Source organism: Protomyctophum bolini (genome assembly GCF_963924005.1).
Source record: "Protomyctophum bolini genome assembly, chromosome: 22".
Lineage (NCBI taxonomy): Eukaryota > Metazoa > Chordata > Actinopteri > Myctophiformes > Myctophidae > Protomyctophum > Protomyctophum bolini.
In genome coordinates, this window is record NC_137883.1 from 19,447,441 (window position 1) to 19,472,881 (window position 25,441).

General features: G+C 42.1%; 1 protein-coding gene across 1 annotated transcript; it reads left to right on the forward strand.

Annotated features, from left to right (window-relative positions):
• Nucleotides 1-7,408: 7,408 nt before the first annotated feature.
• Nucleotides 7,409-25,256, forward strand: rab14l (RAB14, member RAS oncogene family, like). Its single transcript, XM_080755783.1, has 8 exons — nt 7,409-7,538; nt 15,381-15,439; nt 16,407-16,460; nt 17,507-17,684; nt 19,281-19,347; nt 21,519-21,606; nt 22,293-22,323; nt 22,453-25,256. The coding sequence occupies exons 2-8, from the start codon at nt 15,388-15,390 to the stop codon at nt 22,628-22,630; spliced, it is 648 nt and encodes a 215-aa protein (XP_080611909.1). The 5' UTR covers nt 7,409-7,538; nt 15,381-15,387; the 3' UTR covers nt 22,631-25,256.
• Nucleotides 25,257-25,441: the final 185 nt, after the last annotated feature.

Consider the following 25,441-nt stretch of genomic DNA (forward strand, 5'->3'; position numbering starts at 1 on the left):
GGCTGTGTGCATGTTTGTATGTGTGTGTGCGTGTGTGTTTTCTTTCTCTACATTATTGATACTGGCAATAAATCTACTGGTGAGAGCTGAATACATTCCCCCTGATTATCTCATTACTATGATAGATTTTCACAGTGGGGTGCCTTTTCTATAAAACTTTAAATAGCATCACATCACAGTTTCACAAATCACATTTTCTCCCAACTGCAAATGACTATTAATAATTTCTAGACCTGTCACCAACCATATGGATACGCTCCAGTGCTATTATGAGAGCTTACACTATAAGGATGTACTGATAATAAATATGACTGAAGGCTGATGTGTGCTTAGTATCCCTGTGAGGCTTTACATTGATTTTAGAAGATTTTGAAAGTGAGTTTTGTTCCCAAGGGATTGGTTTGTTCTGAAAGTGCCACCATTAGCTGGCATGGCCAGACTAATATCACTGCATAGAAAATAAATAGCCCCATATTTGCATACTGGTTCTTCATTGGTGCCCCACAACTTCTGGTGCAGCAACATCCAATCACAAGTGGGCTCAAGTGGGCTCAGACTAATCGGCCGAGGGGTATTATTATTATTATGTGTATTTTTTGCACTGGTGGATTTGTCTGGTTTCCAGGCTATGCCATGATTGCTTTAGGCCGTCTATTTAACAGAGCAGAGGTAGCATCCTCTAGCCTTTCTTTTCCACACACACACACACACACACACACACACACACACACACACACACACACACACACACACACACACACACACACACCTGTACTGAACCCACAGGACTGTACAGATAAAGAGTGGTTTATTGGTTTCAGGAAATGCTAATCTTCTACATTGTGTGATTTTAGAGTCCATCCACAGGTGTGTGTGTGTGAGCAGTATGCATTCATACCAAATATGATCTAATGCTCAATTTATGCTCCATCGCAGGGTGAAATATAAATAGGGCTTAAGCTGTGGTGGATTTGAGCTTCATAAGCTGCACCACACTCTCTTAAGATACTTTACTATCTAGCCATTTAAAAGTTGTGGCAGTGGTATGGGACGTAATAGGGCCTGAGGATTACATTTATATTTGAGACACTTTGATATTACTGAGCAGTTCAAAAACTTGCATAATGGGGCAGCATGGGGCCAACCCTCATTTTGAAGACAAAACCCATTTGCTAATTTCCCTAAAGGAAACAAAAAGTCATGACACAATGCTGTGCAATAAAAAGAAACAGTGACCAAAATCACTACTGACTTTGTAGTTTCCAGCACTCAGAGAAGAAGAAAGGGCTTTAGGATCACACAAGCTTATGGGGCTGGCAAACAGACCCACTACCAAGAGTGAGTCACCTAGAAGATTTGAGATTGCCAAAATAATAGTAAAAGAATGGAAAATCATAATTCTTTGAGCGGTGCCGAACCGCTCCATTACGCAGCAATGTGTGTACAGTATGTATGTCTGTCTCTGTGTCTGTATCTATGTCTGAGCACAGACAGCTGCAACACCTAAAGTGGTCAGTAGAGTACAGCACAGAGTACCGTACAGTATGAGCCCTGGGCCGTTCCTGGGGCTCTGCATGTTCCGGGGACCCCCACATGGTAACTCTGTCCTTTCTCGACCGCTTCGGACACGAGGGTGGCTCACCGGAACGGGACCAGCGCCCTGGGTGCGTTCCTGGGGGTCTGGATTTTCCGCACAGTACAGTACAGTACAGTACAGTACAGTACAGTACAGTAACTATAACAATAAATAGTTATATAGTTGCACTGCTCAGTTCACACAGGTGTGGTTTTTTATAGTGAGAGAGTGTGTGTGTGTATGTGTGTGTGTGTGTGTGTGTGTGTGTGTGTGTGTGTGTGTGTGTGTGTGTGCGCATGTGCATGTGCATGTGCGTGTGTCTGCGTGCGTGTGTGTGTGCGTGCGTGACTGCGCATGTTCATGAGTTCAAAGGAAATTACAGTTGGCTGTCTTGTCTATAATCCAGGGTTTCACACAGAGCTTTTTGGTGGACGTATGCCCTCGCCACTGAATTCTTGAACACCTCCACTGAGATTGATGAAAGTAATACATTTTTATTCAATACAATCCTAGAATGATGTAGAATCCAACCAAAACTGCTCTTGCCAAAAACTGTAACATTATATTGTGTAACACGCCTCCTTAAAAGCATCAATGATAGATAATCATATCAATCATGTTACAGTTATCTGCAAGAGCGGTTTTAGGATATTTTATTTATTTATTAAACGGGTCATAACGGATACATTTAAATAAATATATTGAAAGTTCAGATCTTAGCCATGCCGGGTTGCCTAACTAGGCCAGAGAAGTCAATCGTCAAGTGAGGTATTTTTTAAAGAAAATGGTGTAAAATATTGCCAGGCAGAAATGGCAAATGATCCAAGGAATCCAGGGGGGAAAGACTTTGATTGTATGGTTCAAGAGGCTAAAACATGAAGTGGCCTTTTATAGTGCCACCATGAGGTTGGTTTGAACTATTTGGGGTGGAAGGTTCTTCTTTTGCCTTGAAAGGTGTGTAATAATTGCGCGTGTCAGTCAATTGCGTACTATATGCCGATTGTGCATGTATTTTAATCTGCGTCAGTCCTACTGCTTCTAATACTGCAATTGCTCATTTAGTTTGGCTTTTGTATTATCGATAATACCCCCCCCCCACACACACACACACACACACGAACATCCATCATGTAAATCAAAGGACCATGATGGAAAGCCTTCATGTTTTATTATTTTTTATCCCTTTGAATTTTATGTGTACTTGTATTCTTTTATGAATTGGATGCCTGTATTGTTCATTAAATAGTTATAATAGTGTGGTATACTAAGGACATCTTTACACAGTTTGAGACAATACATCCTCAGTATTAATTCATGCATTTTTAACTCTGAGAGAGGTACAAATGGAACAATGTGTAGTATATTGAATATTATACTGGATATTGCACTTACTGTATAAGTTTCCATATCAACAGTAACATGTGTCCTCCTCCACAGTCCACAGTCTTCAGTGCTATGGCTGCAATATCATCCTGGGGCAGAAATATGTGGACGTGGGCTGCTCCAACCCAGAGGTCATCACCTGCACCACCTCACACAAGGGTTTCAAACACCGCTTCTGCATAAGAACAGAAAGCAGTACGTACATGTCTTTATTTACACAGGGGGAAAAAAAGGTTGAAGCTGCAATCTGTAAGATTTGTGTCCTACCCGTGATTCGAACCGCTATGAACATCTTTCTACGACTCACTCATCCAAGAGGCAATCTCCACTTGGCCAGGCGATATATTGCACTAACGAACCTGTCAATACTGTAGGTTTCCTACCGTAACACGACACAGGATCTACATTTCTCAGTGGAACAGTATGGAGACAACCTCCAACCACTGAAGTTGTGCTAGATGGTGTGCAGGCCCTACCTCCTTCCATGATCGCCGTATTGGCCCAGCACCCACTGTCGATGTGTGTGTAAATACTTGTATGCTCTATATACCAATACAAATTGGTTAAATTAATGTTTTATTCGTTCAAATAGGCCTACGTTCCTGACTGGAGTCCCCCATGCAGTGATCTGATCTGACAACAAAAATAGCAGATCCACAAGCTCACAATGCATCAGAATCACAATCCGAATCCTTTGTGTCACATTACAGGTTATACAGGTGTGAAGAAGTGGGTGAAATGGATTATAGTTTTTGTTCTGTGCAAGCTCCTCATAGTTTTCAGGAAAAACAAACAAACAGAAAAACGTGACGAATGTTTCCCTACTATGACGTGCCCAGAATAGGGTCGGTAGGATTCATGTGCAAATGAAGGCAGAGGACACCCAAGACAGGGTGATGATGGTCTCACAGTTGTGCTGATAGCCAGTGAAGCACGGAAGAGCCAGATGTTGCTTTCCTTGACAGCTAATGTAGACCTCATAGAAAGAGCTGATGTGGCACCATTTCCAATAACAGGGCCAGCCAAGGGCTCTGACAGCAGTCCATCACACTCAAGTATGTCAGGGATTGTGTCAACATCTTTCAACACTGTCTTGGGAGTACTTTGTGCCCGATCTTCCAGCTAATGTTCATATGGGTCAGTCGGACCAAAACAAAGCGGATGCTGCTGCAGTTTCATAACAGACTTTAGTGTCCTAGTACCCTTTGTCCTCAGCTGTTGAACATCTTTCCATAATCACACCACAAAATATTTCTCCTGGACACTCTACACGTAGCTTGCTTTGCTGCATGTGTAGACTTGTTTGTCTTGTTGTGATTGAGATAGAAGGAAGGATTCTTGATAAAATAATAATTAATAATATATTTAAAAAATATTTAATGTCTGTTTAATGTTTTTGCCCTTTAGATAATTTGGCCAAAATGTATTCTCCTCATGCAATGTTGCATTGCATCATGCTTTGCATGCTTATTTCTTGCTGAGCCCACGACTGTCTTGTCATTCCTGGCTGATTGATTCCTGTGCTGTCTCTGTCCTCCTGTCATTGCAGCGGCTTTGGACATTGTCCTGACCAGTGGTTGTGCCACATCCAGACACTGCCAGCAACATGAGCTGCCGGGTGTGCGCATCAAGTGCTGTGCCTCAGACCTGTGTAACAGCACCTCCTCCTGGCAACCAAGTGTAATGAACTATGTTTGTGCATTGAGCAGCCTCATAATAATATTATGGTTGTGATGTGGAGTCAGCTCGCAGGGACTAATATTCACATCAGCATATGGAATTTTGGAGAAATGCTTCCCTCAAAGACATTAATCTCAGTGTTGGCTCATGTTAAGGACTTCATGGGAAGTTTATTTAGTATGTTCTTATTGTCCACAGAGATATTTGCAATATAGCCTTGGATCAAAACTATCATACTGTAGATGTATTTTATCGAGCCTGACCTTTGCTCGCGTAGATATGAAAGTAAAAGTTAGACTCAATAAAATACATCTATGATAGTCTTAATCCAAGGCTATGTGCAATATCATTTGTCAGAATACCACTTAAGCTATCATAATGATGGCAAATAATGGTATATGCTAGCTTTCTTTTCCTCAGTTAAGTTCTAAATCAAGTAATAATCATTCCATGTAGATCACCACCAATCCATTCATTTTACATGCCTATCGTTGCTCAGATGAAGGCCGACATTTATGAGATAAAATAGTAGTCCACGATTCAATGAGTTTTACCATGAACATAGAAAACTGTTGAAATGTACATTTTCTTGATGAAATGCTTCCGAGTTGTTTAAACATCAAAGGATAGGCTCTTTTAATATGATGAAATCAATTAATCAGTTTTCTGTCCAGCTCAAGCAAAGCTTGAAGATGCATGCCGCATGTGTTTATATTGTGATTGTAAGAATGATTATGGTAAGAAATATTGTACAGTGAAATTATGTAATGTGTGAAATACTGTATTAAAAAACATTTCATATTTTTTAAGTCTTGTGACCTATACAGTCTGTCCGTTTTATTATCACCATTGATGCACTGCTTTAAAGATTTTTCACACTTCACAGTCATAGAGCTTATAATCACTCATCTAAAAATAACTCGAGGTTCACATGGTTTAATACAAATTATGCTCAAGTCAGTAACAGATATACATAAATAGAGTAGGCAAGTAGGCAATACATTGGCAAGTATTGCTTTCCTTGGGTCCCAATTGTTTGCCTGTATTTGATGATCGATTGAATACTTTATTACAGTAGTCAGAAATGTAAAAAGCATGTGGTGCAGTAAGACATTAAAGCAACACTACGTAACTGTCCTCTTCTACCCCGGATTTGAACCTGGTTTCCTGCGCAAGTGCTGACATTTTTACCATTGAGCTAACAGAGCCGGCCTGTTTGCTAAATTGAATGTCTAGGTGAGACATGACCTTTCGACTATGCATGTACCTCTTGGTACCACAGCACCTCAAAGGCCCTTAAAACAAGGCTCCAGACTTACCAAAACAAACTGGTCAGGCTTCTACTTGGCCTCATTCCCCGAACCCACCTCACCCCTGCCCACTTTGACAGTCTGGAATGGCTTAAGGTCAGGGCTGGACTGGGACAAAAAATACCCACCACAAACAGCACGCAGATAGCAGAAACCTGCTCCGTCGAGGCACAAACAAACAAACAAGCCCTAATACCACCACTTTTACAGAACAACATAAATGATACAAACCAACAGACAACTACAGAACTCTTTGTTGCTCTCACAAGAATGCTGGCAAAAGGATTCAAGATGCCTGCCAAACCCCCCCCAATCATATCATAACTTGAGCGGCCCCCTACGGTCGCGGCCCACCGGTAATATGACCGGTAGGTCCTGTGGCCAGTCTACACCTGCTTAGGGTTGACGACAGAGTACAGCATCTTGCAATGGGTCTGGTCCAAAAGATTTGTTACACCACCAAGATACCCATGTACCTGTCTAAATACTTCCTTAATGTCAACGAAGTCCACACCCACAACACCAGAGGGAGTTCAACAAACCATGTGCAACCCAGCTTCGGCAAGAAACAAGGGACTAAATTTATTTTGCTCCTACCAACAGTCATTAAGACATTCGAATCCCTTGACTCATTCAAAACCGCTCTCAAAGGGCAGGCTGCAATTCAAAATTGCCCCACATAAAATCTGAATCCCCCACCCACCCCCCTTTCCCCTCACTTTACCTACCTCTATGATGATTTCCTGTTTTTGGCTATATAGATAGAAGTGTATATTTGTACGTCTCTAAATGTTTTGATGAATTGAAAACGGTGGGCCCTATTGTGTATATGCTTGTATGGTGTCGTCCACTCACAGTTAACAGTTTTTGTATTGAGTTGTGCTTGAAATGTACAGTAATTCAACCATCAACCAATGTCACAACCTGAATACAATACGATGTGGTTCTTCTCAAACTGGTTCTTAATGTCTGAGGAGCATAGATCCAGGCCCAGGGACTCCCAGGGGTCCTTCCTAACTACTGTATGATGATTCATAGTTACGGGAATAAATAATTGACACTTATTTAAGTTATTTCAGGGTGCATACAAATGTACACAACCTACGGAAAATCCCAATTCCACATGTAGATTGGGGTCCCACTAGAGATTTTTTCAAATGGGGGTCTGTGGCCCTGCCCTGCTGGCCCCTATCTCATGCATATTACACTGTGGGTGACTGGGTCGTTACTCCTTACATTGAAAAAGTTTGAGAATCACTGGCCTACATGTCAGAGAATGATGAGATATAAACATTTTATAGGCTTACCCCGAATATACACCTGTGCAGGTGAGCTTCCTCTCAATTCCAGTGCGCATTATTGCCGCAAACAGGCGCAAAATCGCCGCATATCTATCTATTGCTCTTTGTCCTCCCAGAAGCCCATTGTATCGAGCGGAGGAAACCCTGTGCAGGAAGGAGCCATCTTGGACAGTCAAGGCAGCAGAGAGACACTTCAGCCACTAGGATAAACCTGCAGTCAGACTCTCCTCTCTTCGGCTTCTTCTGGAGTGCTCAAGACGGTAGACAAAAAAAAACACACAACTCCTGGTAAGCACACTGACAAAGGGCAAGTATGAACACGCGAGTGAACATGTGCGTGTCTTCGTGCGGATGTAAAAGAACATGTATGTTTTGGTGGAGTGGACTGCTCCCTGTGTAATAACAGCCTCGGCTAGCTCAACGTTAGCCAAGCGGCGGCAGCTATAGCGAGCTAGCTAACGGATTTGTACTTCGTCGCGAGACGGAGTCGCGCGCCGAAAATAGCAGATCTACAAGCTCACAACGCGTCGCGGTCGCTTCGCGTTGTGAGCTTGCAGATCTGCTATTTTCGGCGAACGTTAGCCTTTGCTTGACAGGTAGCTAACTGCTGTTGGTTTTTTTTCAGCGTTACTCTTACCTGGGAGAAATATTCCAAATGTATCATTATTATGACAAATGAAAACGGGTTTAAAGCCGCCACGGTCACAGCCACCGTCATCACAGATAACAAAAATGCTGTCTTTGACATTAGATACTTCTACATAACCACAGCTAACTAACTAGCCTGCTAGCGATAGCATTTGATTTGTCAAATCATTTCGACCCGATGTGAGTTTATACCATGTCCTCTTAACGGCCCCTTTCACTCGACAAAAATATTATTTCAGCTGAAAATGGCGTCCTGTCTTGTTAAATACGTTGTTTTTCTTGTCGAGACGAGAGATATATACTTGTCTTTAAAGGGTCGCGTGACGAATTAAGTAATAAACCTTATATTAATTAACAGGTAAAGTAATATCAGTGAGATAATATTGTGACTACGGCCCAGTTTTGTACGTGGTGGTGGTGGTGTTGTCAATGTAATGCAGCGTTATTTTTCATGTTGCTCAGCTGTCATAACGTCCATCCTTGAGGCCTGATGGTGGTTGTTATCAAAGCTAGCCGATGAGCATATAATAGTGACACATTTCCCTCTGCGTGCACCTGGCTCTGTCGTTTCAGTGTGCCAGCGGCACTATGCTATTTTATTGTATTTTTTTTATGCATTATAGTACACGTGCAGGCTAATTTTAGATGGGAATGAATTAACCCAGACATATGACTTGTTGTGAGTGACTACACTCCGGTCTGCTATGCTAAGTTAGCTGGCTTTCGGGACGGGTATACTATTTACTAATTCAGTTGATTTTAACCAACAGAAAGTGTGTATTTATGGCCTTTGTATGTTGCCCTTTTCTTTTGTTTAGTAGTGATTCAACCTTAGTTAATTTCAGGTTTAATATACATAAGGCCACGGACTCCAATTTTTTATTTATTTATTTTGATCTTCGACCCCAATCTACACTTATACACTCTCTTGAGCTACAGATCCGGTCTATTTGGTTCATAACTATCAATCATTACAGCCTTGAACTTAAGGACCAGTTATCTCTAGATAGAAGTGTCATTGATGACCTACATGTTTTAGCTTCCCAGCATATAGACTGTTAAATCTATTTTATTTTTGTACGATGTACATGCAGTCTCTGTACATGGGACATACACATTGCCTTTTGGAATGGTGTGTGTGTGTGACTGTGTGTGTGTGTGTGTGTTGTGTAGATGTAAAGTATTAGTATAATAAAATGTCACAGCAAGTTCATCCTAACATCAACAGTGTACGCCATATTAGTGGTTGAATATAAAAACCTTAAGTTTAACTTTTTTTCTTAACTACAGCTTTTTGTATCTGACATAATACAATAATTCAAATCAATTTGAACGTATTTTTTACGGTATTTGAACTGTGTGGTCATCCCTGCCATTATCAGTGACGATGATGTCATCATTATTGTGTTGGCCTTGTGAAGCAAGTCACGTGATTTGAATGCTAGGTCTGAATGTGAAAGCATGACTACCCTTATGATTCACTTTGGTGTAATCTGTCCAGATATGTATGTGTGAATCTCTTGCAGTGCATCCATGCCACCAGCAAGTGGATGTGGAGAGGTGGTACAGCACTGACGGTGTTTGTCTGTTTTATGAATCGGCATGCTGGAGAATTGAGGGGGGAAGTGCTGAGGCTGCAGTCCAGTCACATGCTACTGTGACTCTCTCATCGATGTATGCTCTTATGCTGTGTTCGGGCTACTAGCGGCAAAAGCTACAAAACAGGCCAAGTGTGGCCAGCTACATTATCACCGTTGAACCGTTTCTCAAGTGCTTGTTGATGTGATTATGTAATGTGCCGTGCCGGTAAATGATACATTTTTCATCCATTTGTGGAACGGAACAGGAATCTTGGGGGGTGGGGGGAGTGGGAGAGAAACAACAAAACGTGATTGATTCGGTTGACACTTCTCCGCGTCATTGGAGCACTGACAAAAACGGAGGCTAATCGAAGGCTCAACTTTGATTTGTGTAGCAACCGTCATGCAGTGACAGATGTCGGACCTCAGTTTGTAGCTTCCTGTCATCAGCTTCCATTGAAAATTAATAGCCGCCGCTGGTTGCTTTGTTGTCGTTAATTTGAACATAGCATTGATTAGGCCTTTCTAGAAAGTGCAGTGTAACAGACTAAAACAAAATGTTATTGCGATACAGGTTCTGCTCTTGTTATGGTCTTTGACTCTTTGTACCTATAGCTGAGCTCCTGCAGCACTGAAAAGCCTCAGACTGGATTCTGGGGCTAGAGGCACCACATGAGGGTCATGTGAGGGGATGTAGTAGACAGGCACTCTGGCAGGGTTTTTACATCAGGCAGGTTGGAATGAAAAACTGTCAGTTCGTTGCTACAAATTCTCCACAAAATCAGTTGAATATGAATGGCTGTGTCAGTGTCAGTATGCCATGTTTTTAGTTGCCTTCTCTTCTAGTTGGGGAAGTGAGAGAGTATGGAGAATAGCTGTTCTTTGTGATCTCTGAGCAACTATTTGAAATGAATATTTGTGAAAAATGGGCTCTATACAAGCATGCAGGGAAACCTAGCACACTATCGTCATGCACTATACTAAAATGCTTCCATGAGTAACTAAAATTATAGATTCACATCACAAACATTCTATTAAGTTCCCACCAAGCCTTTATTTTCACCATGTATACTGGTGCAATAACATACATTATGTCTAGGTTTTAGAATATATATATCTTTAACCTTTTAATAGGGCTTTAGTGGTTAAATAACATTTGGTTCATGTTTATTTTTATATAAAATGGCATTTGTGTAGACATTTATATTGTTTTATATGTTAAACGTTCTTAAATTCAAATGTTTGACACTTTTTGACAATTATGGTAAAACAAGAAATGATCACTGATATTTGTCAGGTGAAAGAAGTGCTGGTTTCGTTATTTAGTAACGAACTCTCCTCTCAACCATCCGGTCTCAATCATAACATTACGTTACATAACATTGCGTCACGGGTGTCTCTAAAGATTTCTGTTACCTGCTTCCTGTTACCTGTTTCCTGGTCATGTGACCTGAGTAACCAATACATGACAGCAGTGTGTGTGGCACTGGACTAGGTCCTCAATATGACTCATGTATGACTAGTTTTTCTACATTTCATGAGCTTTCACTAGTCAGGTTTCACCTGACAAAAAACATCTAATTGGTCGTCTAGGTCCTAGACCTACACTGCCAATTACAGATGTTTTTATGACTGATATTTTGGTCCTAGACTATGGATCAAAATGTGGATCAGCATCGGACCCAAAAGTCTGACATCAGTCAAACTCTAGTTTTGTGTTAAGTAGTACTGTATTGGTTATACTGATGTTAGCTACTGTGAGGTTGGTTTGGAGTGTGAATGATTACTTTGTTCAGAGCCAACATGGGTACTTCAGTTGTCTTCTGTTTCTCCTCGTCTGTCTTTCTGTCCAGAGACTGCAGCACGCAGACACATTATGTGGTTATTTAATGAAGCAAACATTTTCAATCCTTTTCTTTCAAATTCAAAACTATCATGTTAGTTGGTGAAACTGCATGTTAATCCTTTTAAAATACCTGCCTTGCTTATAAATGTGTGTACTTACCCTAATTGTCTCCACCAGCCGAAGGGAGAGTATGTTTTGCACTCCGTCTGTCCGTGTGTCCGTCCGTCTGCGTACAGATAATCTCTGCCTCCCTGGATGCCAACAACAAACCTGCCCCAATTTCTCTGCATTACTGTTCTTACCTATAATTGCACCGATCTGTGTACAACTTTGTAGACGCTCTCCCTAGAGGCCAGGGAAATACATTTGCCCTGCATTTTTCACATCTGCCGGTTATAGCGCCACCATGAGCCCGGCAGTTGTTACTTGTTTCTAACTACAGCAGATGACGCTGAAAAGTGGAATTATACTGTTCCTTAAGCAGGCTCTACACTACACAATGGAATTAAACACTATTCTACCCTCAAATGGCCACCCGACCCAGCAGCGATGGCCACCCTGACTCATTATTCTTTAACGTAAAAAGACACCAGACTTAAAAACTTTTGGGCCCACCTCCATGGAGGTTCAACCCTGTCTGGTCACGGGCAGGTAGCATCATTCACAAATGCAATCTCTGAACAGCAGTGGAAACAATCTCTCGGATGTAGACTCTGTCAACTGTCACTATTACTTTCCCAAAATCCCAACTGATACCCCGTTCAAACATTTTGCATAACCTCTTTATGAAGTCTGTGTATTCTCTGATGCTGAAGTCCTTGAGCCGTGTCCTTGCTAGACCTAGCCTTTTTGTTGCCTTTATGGCTTTATTTTTCATAATGTATGTAGTGTGCTATTGAAAACATTTTGGCGTTGTTTGGTGCTTGGGTTTCGTTTTCACGGCTAAGTGTTGTGAAAATGGTTGTAATTGTTATTCTTAGTGCTCATGTGTCTGCTAGATTTGAGATGAAAGGGTTTGGCTGGAATTTATGTGTGATCCATAATCTGCCCTGTTGTATAGCATACAAGTAAACAACATAACATTGGTGTTAAATGTTCCTTTTTTAAAAACACTTTTGACCGACCATCATGAAATGGCTAGAATATTGCTTATATGTTGTTGATGGGTGACGTTGCATCGCTGAGCTGCCATGACACACACTTAACTGCTATTGGTGGTAAACCGAATCAATAGGCATTGTAGTTGAGCCATATCCTCAGATTCCTCATAAAAATAAAAAAAGGCATATGCTTGCATTGTTGCATTATTTTTGGTTAGTAGAAACCATCTGACCAAGAAGGAAACAGTGGATGTCAGTGTGGCTGTCGGCTGAGTAGCAAGAAGGTGCTGTGTGTGTGTGTGTGTGTGTGTGTAACTATGAAACGGGTGGCACCGTGGCAGTAGCTTCACATTTGGGAGTTGAGTAGTGCAAAAAAAACCATAGGCAGGCACTGTTCTACAGAGATGAGGGGAAAAAGTGAAGCTCACTCATTAGTCTTACATTTTTTTGTAACATTTGTTTTTCTTCTAGTGAGTGCATCCATGCCATGGTGTATGTATGATATGAAATACGCTAAGCACAATAATAGTTCAATACTAGTAACGAATTAATAGTTTTAGTTATTATCAGTGACTTTCTTTTGTCATTCTCTCAGTTTTTCCTTCATTATATTTCTTTCATGATTTCTTGCAGTTTGCAGCTGGATTCCAGCAGAATGACTAGCTATGTGCCATTCTGATGGTAACTGACCCCATGCTGACGATCTTAATTAGAGAGGAGAGACTCAAGTGTGACATGTTCGCCTTAAATTACCCTCATAGGCTCATACTACTACTAATTAGTTATCCATGCAACTGTGCACTGATATTCTTTTGCTCACTGCTTCTCCCCCACCTTGTATAGACATTTTCCATCCTACTGCTCCTACACTACATTTTTGTATCTCTTCTAGGCCAAAGGCGGTCTTGAATGTCTGTCTGTCCGTCTCTCTGCAACTAATCCTGATAAACTACTGGACTGATCAACACCAAATGTCTTGTAGTTATTTAAATGATATTAGCACTTAGGAAGCAGGAATTAATGCCAATTGTTAATCAATCAATAAGCACTAAAATAATCATTAGGAGACAAGTTAACTTTGCATATGTCTGATCCCTCGGACTGCACCTCAGTGAAACACTAACCCACTGACCGGAGTGACCGCCCCTCTGTTTGTTATCTCCGTCAGACCGAAGGGAAAGGGGAGATTGTTTTCACCCCTACATAGTACATGTCTGTCTATAATTCCATTTATCTGTGGCTAATCTCGCAAACCACTGGACCAGAAAAGTGGTTCCCAAACAGTTCTGAAGCAGAAGTCCAGACTCCAGGTTCATGTGCCTTTCCTTGGGACAACAGCACATATTTTCCCAATACAGGGGATTTATTTTTACAAGCTCACATGTGATACGTTGTGAGCTTGTAGATTGTTCTATTTTCACATACAGGATGTGACGGGTGTACCTTGATATTTCGACTTGCTCATTGGTGCAAGTGGTGGACTGTCGGGAACTGCCCATAGATTCGAGGTCCCGTATATGCATTAAGGTTAGCGAACATGCACTGCTCCCGTGCTTGCGGTTATGTTTAGGTTAGGGTTAGAGATAGGGATAGTAATTTCGGAACAATGAACCTTCTGACTAATGACACGGCACCGGACTGTCTGTGGCTGATCTTGAAAACCACTGGACCGACCAGTGCCATATTCCTTGTGCATACTGCCACGCCTGCCTGTAGTCCAGGGAAGTAATTCTGTTTTGAGGGGCGCTAGCCCCTCCTATATACAGGTTTAATGTTTGGTTTTAGTTCAATGTTATAAAACGCCATTGGCAATGAAAGGGAAATTACGTCATATTGTCCCTCATTACGATTTACGTCATATTGTCTCTTTATTGTTAATGGCATTTAATGTTTGTGTTGGCACCGTTTGTTCACTATTCATCACCATTACATCACCTAATCAATGTGTATATATATTAGCGCCCCTCACTTCACACATGTGTGATTTTTATACTACTAGATAGACGATGGAGGTTGGATTGAACTGACACATTGCCCAAATATGGAGATGACTGACATAGATCCCTGATGTCATCAATATTAATATGTCAGAACCTGTTCTGACATTCCATACAGTATGTTGATCCTTCCCCATCCATCTTTAATGTTTCCCTTTTGACTGATACGGCTGTCCATTGTCCATTTAAACTCTAGACAGGCCTGCCCCAAAGTTCCTCCTTCCACCCTTTTCACATTGGCCTGTTATAGCGCCACAAACAGGTGGATTTTAGCAAAACACATTTTTGGAATAAAATGCATCAAATCATCCAATTGCCATCAAAGGCATACATAAGAACAAATGGCACCCTTTTCACATTGGCCTATTATAGCGCCACCAGAAGGCTGACCTGCCCTGGTGGAGACCTGTGTCCTGAGGGGCACTTTTTCGGGGTGCATACTTAGTTTAGACTAGTCATTGGTTAGTAGGGATGGAGCTCGATAAATGATACCCGAAACAATCCGATAACAAGCTTATTGAGTACCCGTTATGAATAAGCTTTAGGCTTATCAAGCCTGTTATTGAGCATAGCGGCCCATGACGTCATGTTCAAACAATCAAGACGAGAGGCGATCAAGAACGAAATGTTATCCATGCTGGCACAAACATGTCGGTCTAAAAGTGTATTGATACCTGCCAACCAGTGCTGCCAGGGTAAACAAAATAACACTTATGTCTCTTTACTCTCAGAATTGGTAAGACTGTTTGACTAACGCCTATTTTTTATTATTACTTTGTATCACTGTCCCCTGTGACGTCATGTGGCATGGCAGCCACAGTGGGCAGTGGGCACCCCTCACTTCACATGAGTGATTTTTGTTCTGTGACTACCGGTAAACAATGTTTCATGTATACACACCATGTCTAACGGCATGCCTTCTCTCTCTCCCTTTCTTTCTATTCCCATTTCTCTCTTAGAGCCACGATGGCGACTGCACCGTACAACTACTCCTACATTTTCAAATACATCATTATTGGTAAGTGAGCCAAAAAGGGGCCAAGCTGAATGTCCCTGAAGCCGATTCTACAAATGTCTTCTAAATCCGAACACTTTCTAAAAGACATACGTTGTTGCTATTATCAGTGGTGATCAAATGTTCTCATGTCAAGGACCCCCAACATTGTATGTATTTAGCCAAGCATCCCCATTTCAAAATATTTTGTTCCAGGGACCCCCTGAAGCAAAGATTTAAGTAAAAAAAAGATCGCTTTTGCACACATTTTCACAAGGTTTAAAAGATAGCTGATCTACAAGTTCAGTGTAAGCTTGTACATCTGCTATTTTTTTAATAGCCAAAGTATAAAATAATTAAAAGTAGTATTTCTAAAATGACATGCCCATTGCCAATCATCAGTGCAGTCTCACTGATCCCCAAAACATCAGTTTTCCTACATAACTGACGTTGTAAAGATCAGTGATGGTGCGTTCACAGGCAGATGAAACGATGCAAAGATTCATTGTGAGTTGATTTGGAGCTGCTACATGCATTGTTGTGCCTTCCCACGACACATCGCTGGCTTCCTTTGACAATGAATGGTAGACTGCATTGTTTAATCTGGCCCGTGTGAACGCAACATGACTCAAATGATGCGCAAATGATGTTCACATATGATCGCTGTGAACACAAGGGTTCCTCGCTGCTTGGCTTACCAGCAGCAAGGCTCCATTTTACATACAGTACCACAGTGTTAATCACATCCACCTGCAGCGAACCACGTCAGGGTGTGAATACAACCGGTCCGTGATATTAACCTTCTCAAAAGGGTCTTGGTGCGGTTGTTTTGGTCTTACCCAAGTTTGATGCAGTTTTCACACCTGCCCAGACAAACCGCACCAAGGGGTAAACACACTAGAGTTCCATTCAACCAGACTTAACAAGGCTGGTGTGAGAACACCCTAATCGTCTGTCCTTTTCAGTCGCGTTCTGCCTTGTCTTTTCACAGGGGACATGGGGGTAGGGAAGTCGTGTTTGCTTCATCAATTCACAGAGAAGAAATGTAAGTACTGTTCCTCATTTTCTACTGGCTAATTGTCTCCTTTATATGCGAGAATGCCAGGTTTCACTGGAGAGGCTTCCATTTCTTAGATTTCTTTATGTCAGGGGAAGTGAGACGTTCAAGAGAAGTCAAATGTGAGCTCAAGTGTGAGAGACTCTTCTTTGAATGTGCGTATGTGTCAGCTGCAGCCTCCCATTACTATTCACCTCGTCTACTCACATTTTACTCACATTTTACCCACTATTGACAAGCCAGATGCTGTGCTCCCTTATGCCTAAATTATACTTGGTTGTGTGCACCGTGTTGCAGATCTACAAACTCACAAAGCGTTGCGCCACATTGCACTGTGAGCTTGTAGATTGGCTATTTTCGGTGTGCGACACTGGCGTGCAGCTATGTATAAATCAGGCTTACATTCATCCACCAGCGCATCCTGCATGGCTCAAACACTAGAAGCACACACACACGACAAACGCTTTAGAAACGCTCTGGATAAGTGTCAAGTGTGCCATTTATATTATGACGTCTCTGCCGGGTGTAAACCTTGTATGTTCAAATTCAGAAAGGAAGAAAGTAGCAGATCTACAAGCTCAAAGCACCCTGCTTCGAGCTGCATTCCGAGCTTGCACATCTGCTACTTTTGATACGATTGTATGACGCTGTAGTATGATCCATTAAAAAACATGATATCGTAAAAGGTTTCTGCCTGACAAGGACGATGATGTAGATGGATAAAACCGTCTGAATGATCATTTGGGAGACTGCTCTGCTGCTGTCTCCATCTGCTGTAGGCTCACAATGAAGATTAGGGGGTTGGGAATGTTATTACTTGTGTGTTGTGTGTAAAATAATGTAGGTGAAAAATGATACAAGAATAAGAAAATCTTTTTGCTTTATTATTCGGCTGTGAAAAAGAAGGTACTTGTAGGGATGAATGAAAATGGAACAACAAGCAATACGTTTTTGATAATTACTGCCTTTTTATTCCCCGTACCATTCCATATACTGGAACATCACCAGCGTATCTTCATTTCTGTGTTCCACAGTCATGGCAGACTGCCCCCACACAATTGGCGTGGAGTTCGGCACCAGGATAATTGAGGTGAGCGGACAGAAGATCAAGCTCCAGATCTGGGACACAGCGGGCCAGGAGCGTTTCAGGGCCGTTACCCGCTCCTACTACCGTGGCGCCGCAGGGGCACTCATGGTCTATGACATCACCAGGTATTGACTTAATGTGTGCATCCACTTACATAGGTTGCCTCTAGCATCTGATAACTAGCCCCTGGCAGTAATAACCTTTGAACAAACATGGCCATTCTTTCTTGTGGCCCTGACTCCCTCCTCCTTATCCAAACTGTGAGATGGTATCAGTGGCTTGCTAAGTAAACACAGCTCGGCATGGGGAATGTCTGTCCGGTCCACACCCAGTGTCCCCGTTAAGGCCTTCGCAGGCACATAAATGGTATCTACTAAAGCAGCCTGTTCACATGCCTCACATGGTTTGCCACTTAAGCAGGTGTCCTTGGCGTGCACATGCTGACACTGTGGGCAACATTTTGCATACTGTTTTGATGCAGGAAGAATGTGGCCCATTCGCTGATGGAATGTGGACTAAACGTGGTCCGTTTGTAACCTTTAGTACACACGGTCACACACGCGCATCAAAAACAGCAGCTTCTATGGGAGCAAAGGGGTGGAGTTCCCCATTGTGGCACGTTGACGACATTGACATGAGTGGTTTTCAACACGTCTGAAGCTTGGAATTCAACATTGGTGAACTTTAAGCAGGTGTCAACCAATAGGAAATAACCACCACCGTGGTTGTCCCCACCGCATTTCACTTCAACCTGCGTGAAACAAACTACACGCCAGAAAACTACCCACAGGACAACATGGGGAAATGGATGTTTGACGCCGCCCTCAGAATCCGTTGGCGCTTCTAAAGCATGCGTGTGACTGTGCCCTACCCTAAACCCTTGCCTAGCCATAAGTAAAGTAAGTAGCCATGTGGTCCATAGGTCAGGAGCCTATATTCTGTTACTGTAGCGTGAGCGGGCCTGGTGTTCAACCCTCAGCCATGATGTACAAGTACACCTCTGCCCCTGGACATGAAGGTAGTACAGTATGTCGCTGGGACCTACCCCCCCCTTCATGCTGACTGAGTGCCAAGGCATTGGGTACCATAGTCTCTATGGTCTACTTGGCCAATGATGAAACCAGACCTCCCAATATCCAACTCTAACCACTAGGCCACTGAGCTGGTACCCTGGCCTGACCATAAGCCTACCACAAACCTTAACATTTAAGAAGTGTGCCTGGCCTTAACCTAGAGCTCTGGCCTGGGCCGCGGCTCTGCGGTCCCGGCACCGTGGCTGGTACTCCAGTCTGGCAGTGTGCCACGGGTTCGACTCCCGATCTCGACGGCCTCTAATGCTTGTCACCTCCCCATCTCTCTCCCCATTTCCTGTCAGCCTATTGTCTATCCCTCTATAAAAAATAAAGGCGAAAGCCACAACAACAAAAAAACCTAGAGCTAACCATGTCAAAACGCATGTCGCATTGAGTCAACATGGTCCGCATTCCTTCCGCATCAATATAAAATAGTGCCCAAATGTCTGCCTTAAGTGCCAGTGAAAAGGTACCTGCCCAAGAACCAAATGATGATTGGTGTATAATAGCCATGAGAACCAAAGTGACGACAATGTTGCACAAACATACTCTTATTGATCCTTTTAGGACTGTCACATTGTGCTTTCTAATTACCAGGTGTCATAATAGTGTATCTCTCCTTGTGTTTTTAATTCTGTGCCACATTAGGAGAAGCACGTATAACCACCTCAGTAGCTGGCTGACGGATGCGAGAAACCTCACCAACCCTAATACCGTAAGTATGCTGATATAAATGTGAACTTGATTGTGAGTTGCCCAAGTCGCTGTATTAGCATGTTTCCTGGTTTCTGTGGCCTCTGGTGTATCATTATTGATTGATTGGTTGATTATTTTATTCACAGTATGTAGGATGGGTACATTTCAACGAAAGTGCAGTTCAATACAAAAACTTCTACAAGGATGAAACCAGAAAACCTGTTTACATCAGGGTCCTCCATTTTCAATTCATCAGAACATTTAAAGACGTACAAATATACACAAAGGAAATCATCATATATACAGTTAAAGAAAGGAAAAAACTGTAAAAGTAGGGAAAAAACGTTTGCACAAAATAAGCTAAGTCTCCGGAGGAGGTGCGTCTGAAGCCTGTCCTTGACGGGAGTCTCTAGACGTAAAAAAACGATGATTCTGTGAAGCTGTGTGGGGGAAAAGTAGACTGGTAACAAACGTTTTGAGCATTATTCTTTTGCAGTAATGTAAGCAATCTCTCTCCCCATTTCCTGTCAGCCTACTGTCTGTCCCTCCATAAAAAATATAAAATAAAGGCGAAAGCCATAAAATAAACATAAAAAAAGAGCATGGGAGGGTGGAAAATAATGGTATATTGTGCACACAAATAAAATAAACGAACAAAATGACAAATACCAGGGGAGGAAATGTATACAGTGTGCTTATACCAGGGGAGGAAATGTATATAGTGTGGCGTGTGCTTATACCAGGGGAGGAAATGTATAGTGTGCTTATAAAATAGCATTTCCAATATATATTTACTTTGTTCTTACTATCTTTGTGTTTCCCTCTCCACTCTTCCTCTGTTTCTCCAATCTCATAATGTTGCTGTGTTGAATTTTCTTGGAATCCCAGCGCCCTGTCCATTTCACAAATTGGATTGCTTTGTCAATATGATTACTTCTAAATCATACTGCTCTCATTTACCCTGTGCACTTTCAGTTTCCACAAAATCCGTTGTCCTGACTGTTCTATGATTTTTCTGGTATAAAGACGATAGTAAAATGTTTTATACACAGCTGTTTTCAGAAATATTAACTGCTTGCTTCAATAGAGATAGAAATTAACAGTTGCATGACTGCTGAAGCTCAAATGGGTTTGTATATAAATTATAAATCGGTTTAGGAAATCGAAAAAAATAAACTGTTCCAATGACCCTATAGTTATTATTTAGTCACAAGCACTTACAACTTTTCCTATATTAAAAGTGGCTAATGAGAGGGACGGTGGGCAGCCGTACCACGCCCACGTCACTCTGACATAACCATAAACAGACCTGATATTCATATACTGCAGTGGGTTTCAACCAGTGGATTCCAGGTGGTCCCCAGCTAAATGATGGCGAGTTGATCAATTGGATCTTTAAGTCTTGAGAGCGTAAAATGAAACCAAGTGGACCCTTTACGTTCTCAAGAGTTAAATTATTGTCAACATCTTCATTACTTAATTTACAAGAAGTCTACACGATTAGAGAATGTAGAATAATTGTTATTTTGATCAACGTTTGCCAGTTATCTCTCCCATGGTACCACATCATTACTGCATGGAAATGTGGGCAAAATCTTATCCAATGACAACAAAATATTCTTTCGTTTTGGCGGGTCTAAGAGTAAATCTCATCAAATGGTGGTCCGTGGCTCAAATAAATAATGGACCTCCGACCTTGATATGAAAAGGGTTGAAAACCACTCGTATACTGTATAGGCAGGGCCACATCACCATGACTCAGACATAACCACAAACAAAACCAGTACATTGTGCATTTGCATTATATATTATAATTATATATATCGGACCTCAAGGCCACACTTTGCAGACCACGCCTGACTTTGATTTAAAACGTCATGCATTTGAAATTGGCCTCCGAATGGCTTCTAAGTACCAAGGCACTTCCCAACTGATCCAGTGCAGCTGCTCAGTGGCCATCAGTTTAGTACTGGTTATACTGGACTGCCCCCTGGTGTGAATGAGTGTAAGGGTACAGCATGAAGCACAGCATTGCTGCATAAGAAATATTGCGTTTGAGATGTTTTTAATTTGCTGCCTTGTTCTTTTTTTTTAAACTTTATTTGCTATGACTGTGTACATCTGCACAAACTTGATTTCCCCTGGTGATGTTGCTATCAAAATTAACTGTAATTTCCCCCTTCTCCTCAGGTGATCATTCTCATAGGGAACAAAGCTGACCTGGAGGCCCAGAGGGATGTCACATACGAGGAGGCTAAGCAGTTTGCTGAGGAGAACGGTGAGAGCTTAAGGCCTAGTCATACTCCGAAACGGTGGTCACCTTATCACCTAGGATGATGTGGTGCATGAGTAGACTTCAAATTCGACACACGCGTTCCACACCACCACAGGGTGCCCGGGTCGGTCGGACCCACGGTTGTCCAGAACTGCCCCAAAAAGGCCCGGGCTCTGAACAGGGCCCCTGCCCAGTATCCATATATGGAGCTGGCCTGTTCTGACATAATTCTGATGTCTGCATAGACTCCATATTTGGGCATACCTGACAAAGAACTCCAAAACTGGGAATAAAAGGGACACAGACATAATATCTGGATGGGGCATGCATTTCCAACTTGCATCGTTCCAAGTAGGCCAGTGCCCAATGGGCACTGCTGTAGAGGCTCCAATGGGCACCACTCTAGTTTTCTAAAAGAGACCAGTAGGTGTGTTTCCATCAAGCGTTTCTTTTGCGCATTTCGGATTTTGAATCCTGAATGAAAAACCTTAAAATTAAAAAAAACCTTTTTGCCTGAAGGGAGTGGATTTTTGGGCTTTATCGAAAAAATGTAATGTGCAAATGGGGGATGGAAACGATTGCCGAATTATGGATAGGTGAATTGGAAAGCATTTAACTCGCATGAAGACTTGGCTGAAATTATTTCACCTCATTGTGTCTGACACCATCTTCTGTGTAATGTTCCACAGGTCTGTTATTCCTGGAAGCCAGTGCAAAAACGTAAGTCAGTTTAACATCAGCTACTCTACAACTAGAATGGACATTTGGGGTACTTATTCACTCCATTGCACAGCTCACTGCTCGCCGTGTCTTGTCTCTCACCTTGCATGTGTACATTTCTTTCTGTAGGGGTGAGAATGTTGAAGATGCCTTCCTGGAGGCTGCCAAGAAGATCTACCAGAACATCCAAGATGGCAGCCTGGACCTGAATGCCGCTGAGTCAGGGGTCCAACATAAGCCCTCGGCCCCCCAGGGCGGCCGGCTAACCAGCGAACCACAGCCCCAGAGGGAAGGATGCGGCTGCTAATGAACCAAGCGACCGCCTCACTCTTACCGTCTCTCTTACCCACCCTCTGCCCTCTCTGCCATCCCCTCTACTCATTTATCCACACCGCCCTTCCCCCACCCCTACTGCACCAGGAGCTGCACGAGAATGGGGCCGTGGAGGGAAGGAACAGGGGATGGATGCTGACCTGGGCTGGACTGTGTGGACTTACATCTCCCCCACCCCCTCTCCACCCGTCTGTCTCCACTCCTCCTTCACTCGACTGCGTCTCTGGCTTCGGTCTCTCTCTCTTTACAGTTTGTGCATTACCATTTTCCTGTCTCTCTCCACTCTTGCTCCTCACACCATTTTGGTCTAGTTCATCTGCCATATGATCCTAGACGTCACAACTTGGAATACATCACATTGGTTACTGACCTAGATACATGTAATTTCCATACAGTAACAATAAACGCACGTTTATTGATTTGTTTCTTTTTTATTTATTTTTTGTTTGTTTTTTTATTTGTTTTTTTTAAGCTAAATACAAGTTCCATCCATATGATTTATAAATTAGATTGTAAGGCCACTGAACTATCTTGATACTTTTTCCTTAATCTACAACCCCTGATGCCTGCATGGTTTCCTGATTTTAGCATTGTAATCATTGAACTGAAGTAAGGTGTGTGTGCGTGCGTGTGTGTGTGTGTGTTCGTGCGCGTGTGCGCGCAATACTGCTCTCCCTCATTACAGTTCATTCTTCTGTCCTAGTCGCACGATTGGATAGCGACGGCAATTGCGTAATGTATTATGTAGGCACACTGTTGATCACAAATGACTGTGCACAGTATGTGCTTTTAGCAGATGACCCAAAATGTGACCAATCTGTTTAAATTGGACTTTTTCGTGGGTTTCCAGTCTTTTAATTTGAAGCCACTTTCTGCTGCTTGGTAGGCAGAAAGTGAATTTGTGTCCCAAATGGAAACACTGAAGCCAGATTTATACTTCATTGCATGCCAGCGTTGTTCAACGAACACGGCAGATCTACTAGCTCACAATGTGGGCTTGTAGATCTGCTATTTTCAGTGTATGACACTGCACAACAAAGTATATGAAGCTCTTCAGGTTGTCAGGAGACCTTAAACAAAACCAAGGAGACAGGGAATTCCCCACAAATTCCTGGTGGTGATGGCTCCTCTTTTCCACCATAACATCACAGGAATGTACAGTGGGTGTTTTTCCAACGCGCGTGTGAGAGAATGTGTGTGGGTTTCATTGACTAAGTTAAAATGACACTTTAAACAAAGATGTTTCTTTTATTTCTTTTTTGGAGGGATTCCTTCCGATCATCACTTTGCACCGGACCCCCCCCCTCTCCTCCTCCCCCTCCTCATTCATATCAATAGAATCTGTATGTCTTTACCAGCATTTTATGTTGTTTGTTTGTTGCCTTATTGTATTGATTAATGTTAATATTATTACTATTACTGTTAATCTTTTTTGGGTTTGCTGCGCTTGCTCTACATACTGCTGTCGGACTCACTTCTGTTAAATAAACCAACCCTTTTACAATAATTGTGATACTTCTGTGGATAATAAAACAGGAACTATATGTAACACAGGAGGTGTGGCAAGCGAAAGCTGTGTGTAAAAAAAACAAAAACACAAGAGTTGAAGTTTCCTAACAAATGCGTATTAGGATGTAATAATGAACTCGGATATGCCTGTTGTATATTGTGCGTATCTGCGCTGAAGAGTTTATCATTCATTTGGACGGCTGTTCCGCTGTCCTCTCTCCCCAGTAGGCTTGTTTAATAAAACACAAAGCAGCATGCCCTACCTAAAATGATCCCGCAATGGGACAGATTAGTTGAAATCTAGATTATGTTCAAAGTTTTTTTTTTCCTTTTTTTCCTGTACCATAAAGACTGATTCCCTGATTGGACAGCTGTATATATTGCTTTAACTATTGGTGATGACCATGTTACTTGGGAGATAGAAAAACCTTTGCTGGCTCTCTTGAGACATGTACAGTTGATGTGGTAGTGGGTTGCCTGTAATTCATGCTTGGGAAATTCTGTAACATAGTTTCTATATGAATAAATGTATGTAATGGACAGACACTCACCCTTCTCTGCACTACTGAAACCTGGTGATTCCTTACCTTTCTTTTCACTTATCCTTAGGCAGTTTGGGTACAGGACGGAAGAAGGGAGTTCATAAGTTGGATGGTGTGCAAATCGATATTTATATCTAAGCCGATTCCTCTCTTAATTCTGTAGGAGGTGGAGTGGAGAATGTGGCACTTTTGCGAAGTGTTGGGTTTACTCTTAGTATGTCGTATTTCTTATTTACCATGTCATAGCTCCTCTACAAAGCGAGGGGCCTGCATTGCCGTCTTAATTTTGGGTAGTGGGAATTGGTTTATTAGTTGGTGGGAGGGGCTTGCAATGGTTCTTCCTTTTCCTGTGTCCCACCTCTGCTGTCTGAGTGACCACTTGCTTTTGTCTGTCCACAAGTAAAAAAAGAAAAGAAAAAAAGTACATATGTATAAATTTTGAAGGAGCTGTGCTAACATTTAAATGCGTTCTTGCGTGTATATGATTTTAAAATGTTGACATTTTGATTTTAATAACAATAAAATGCTCTAGACAGAATACATTATAGATACTTTGTGATGTTGTGTCCTGTGTTCATTAGGCCTACACTTGGGTCCGGTTCAGAAAAAAGGCTATACACATACAGTACACATACTGCCTGTGTAATCACATTTATAGGAGACCATAATATTGAGTTGTTTAGCAATCTCTGGTATACAGACTCTTCCGTGGAAATAAGCCGCCTACAATAAAA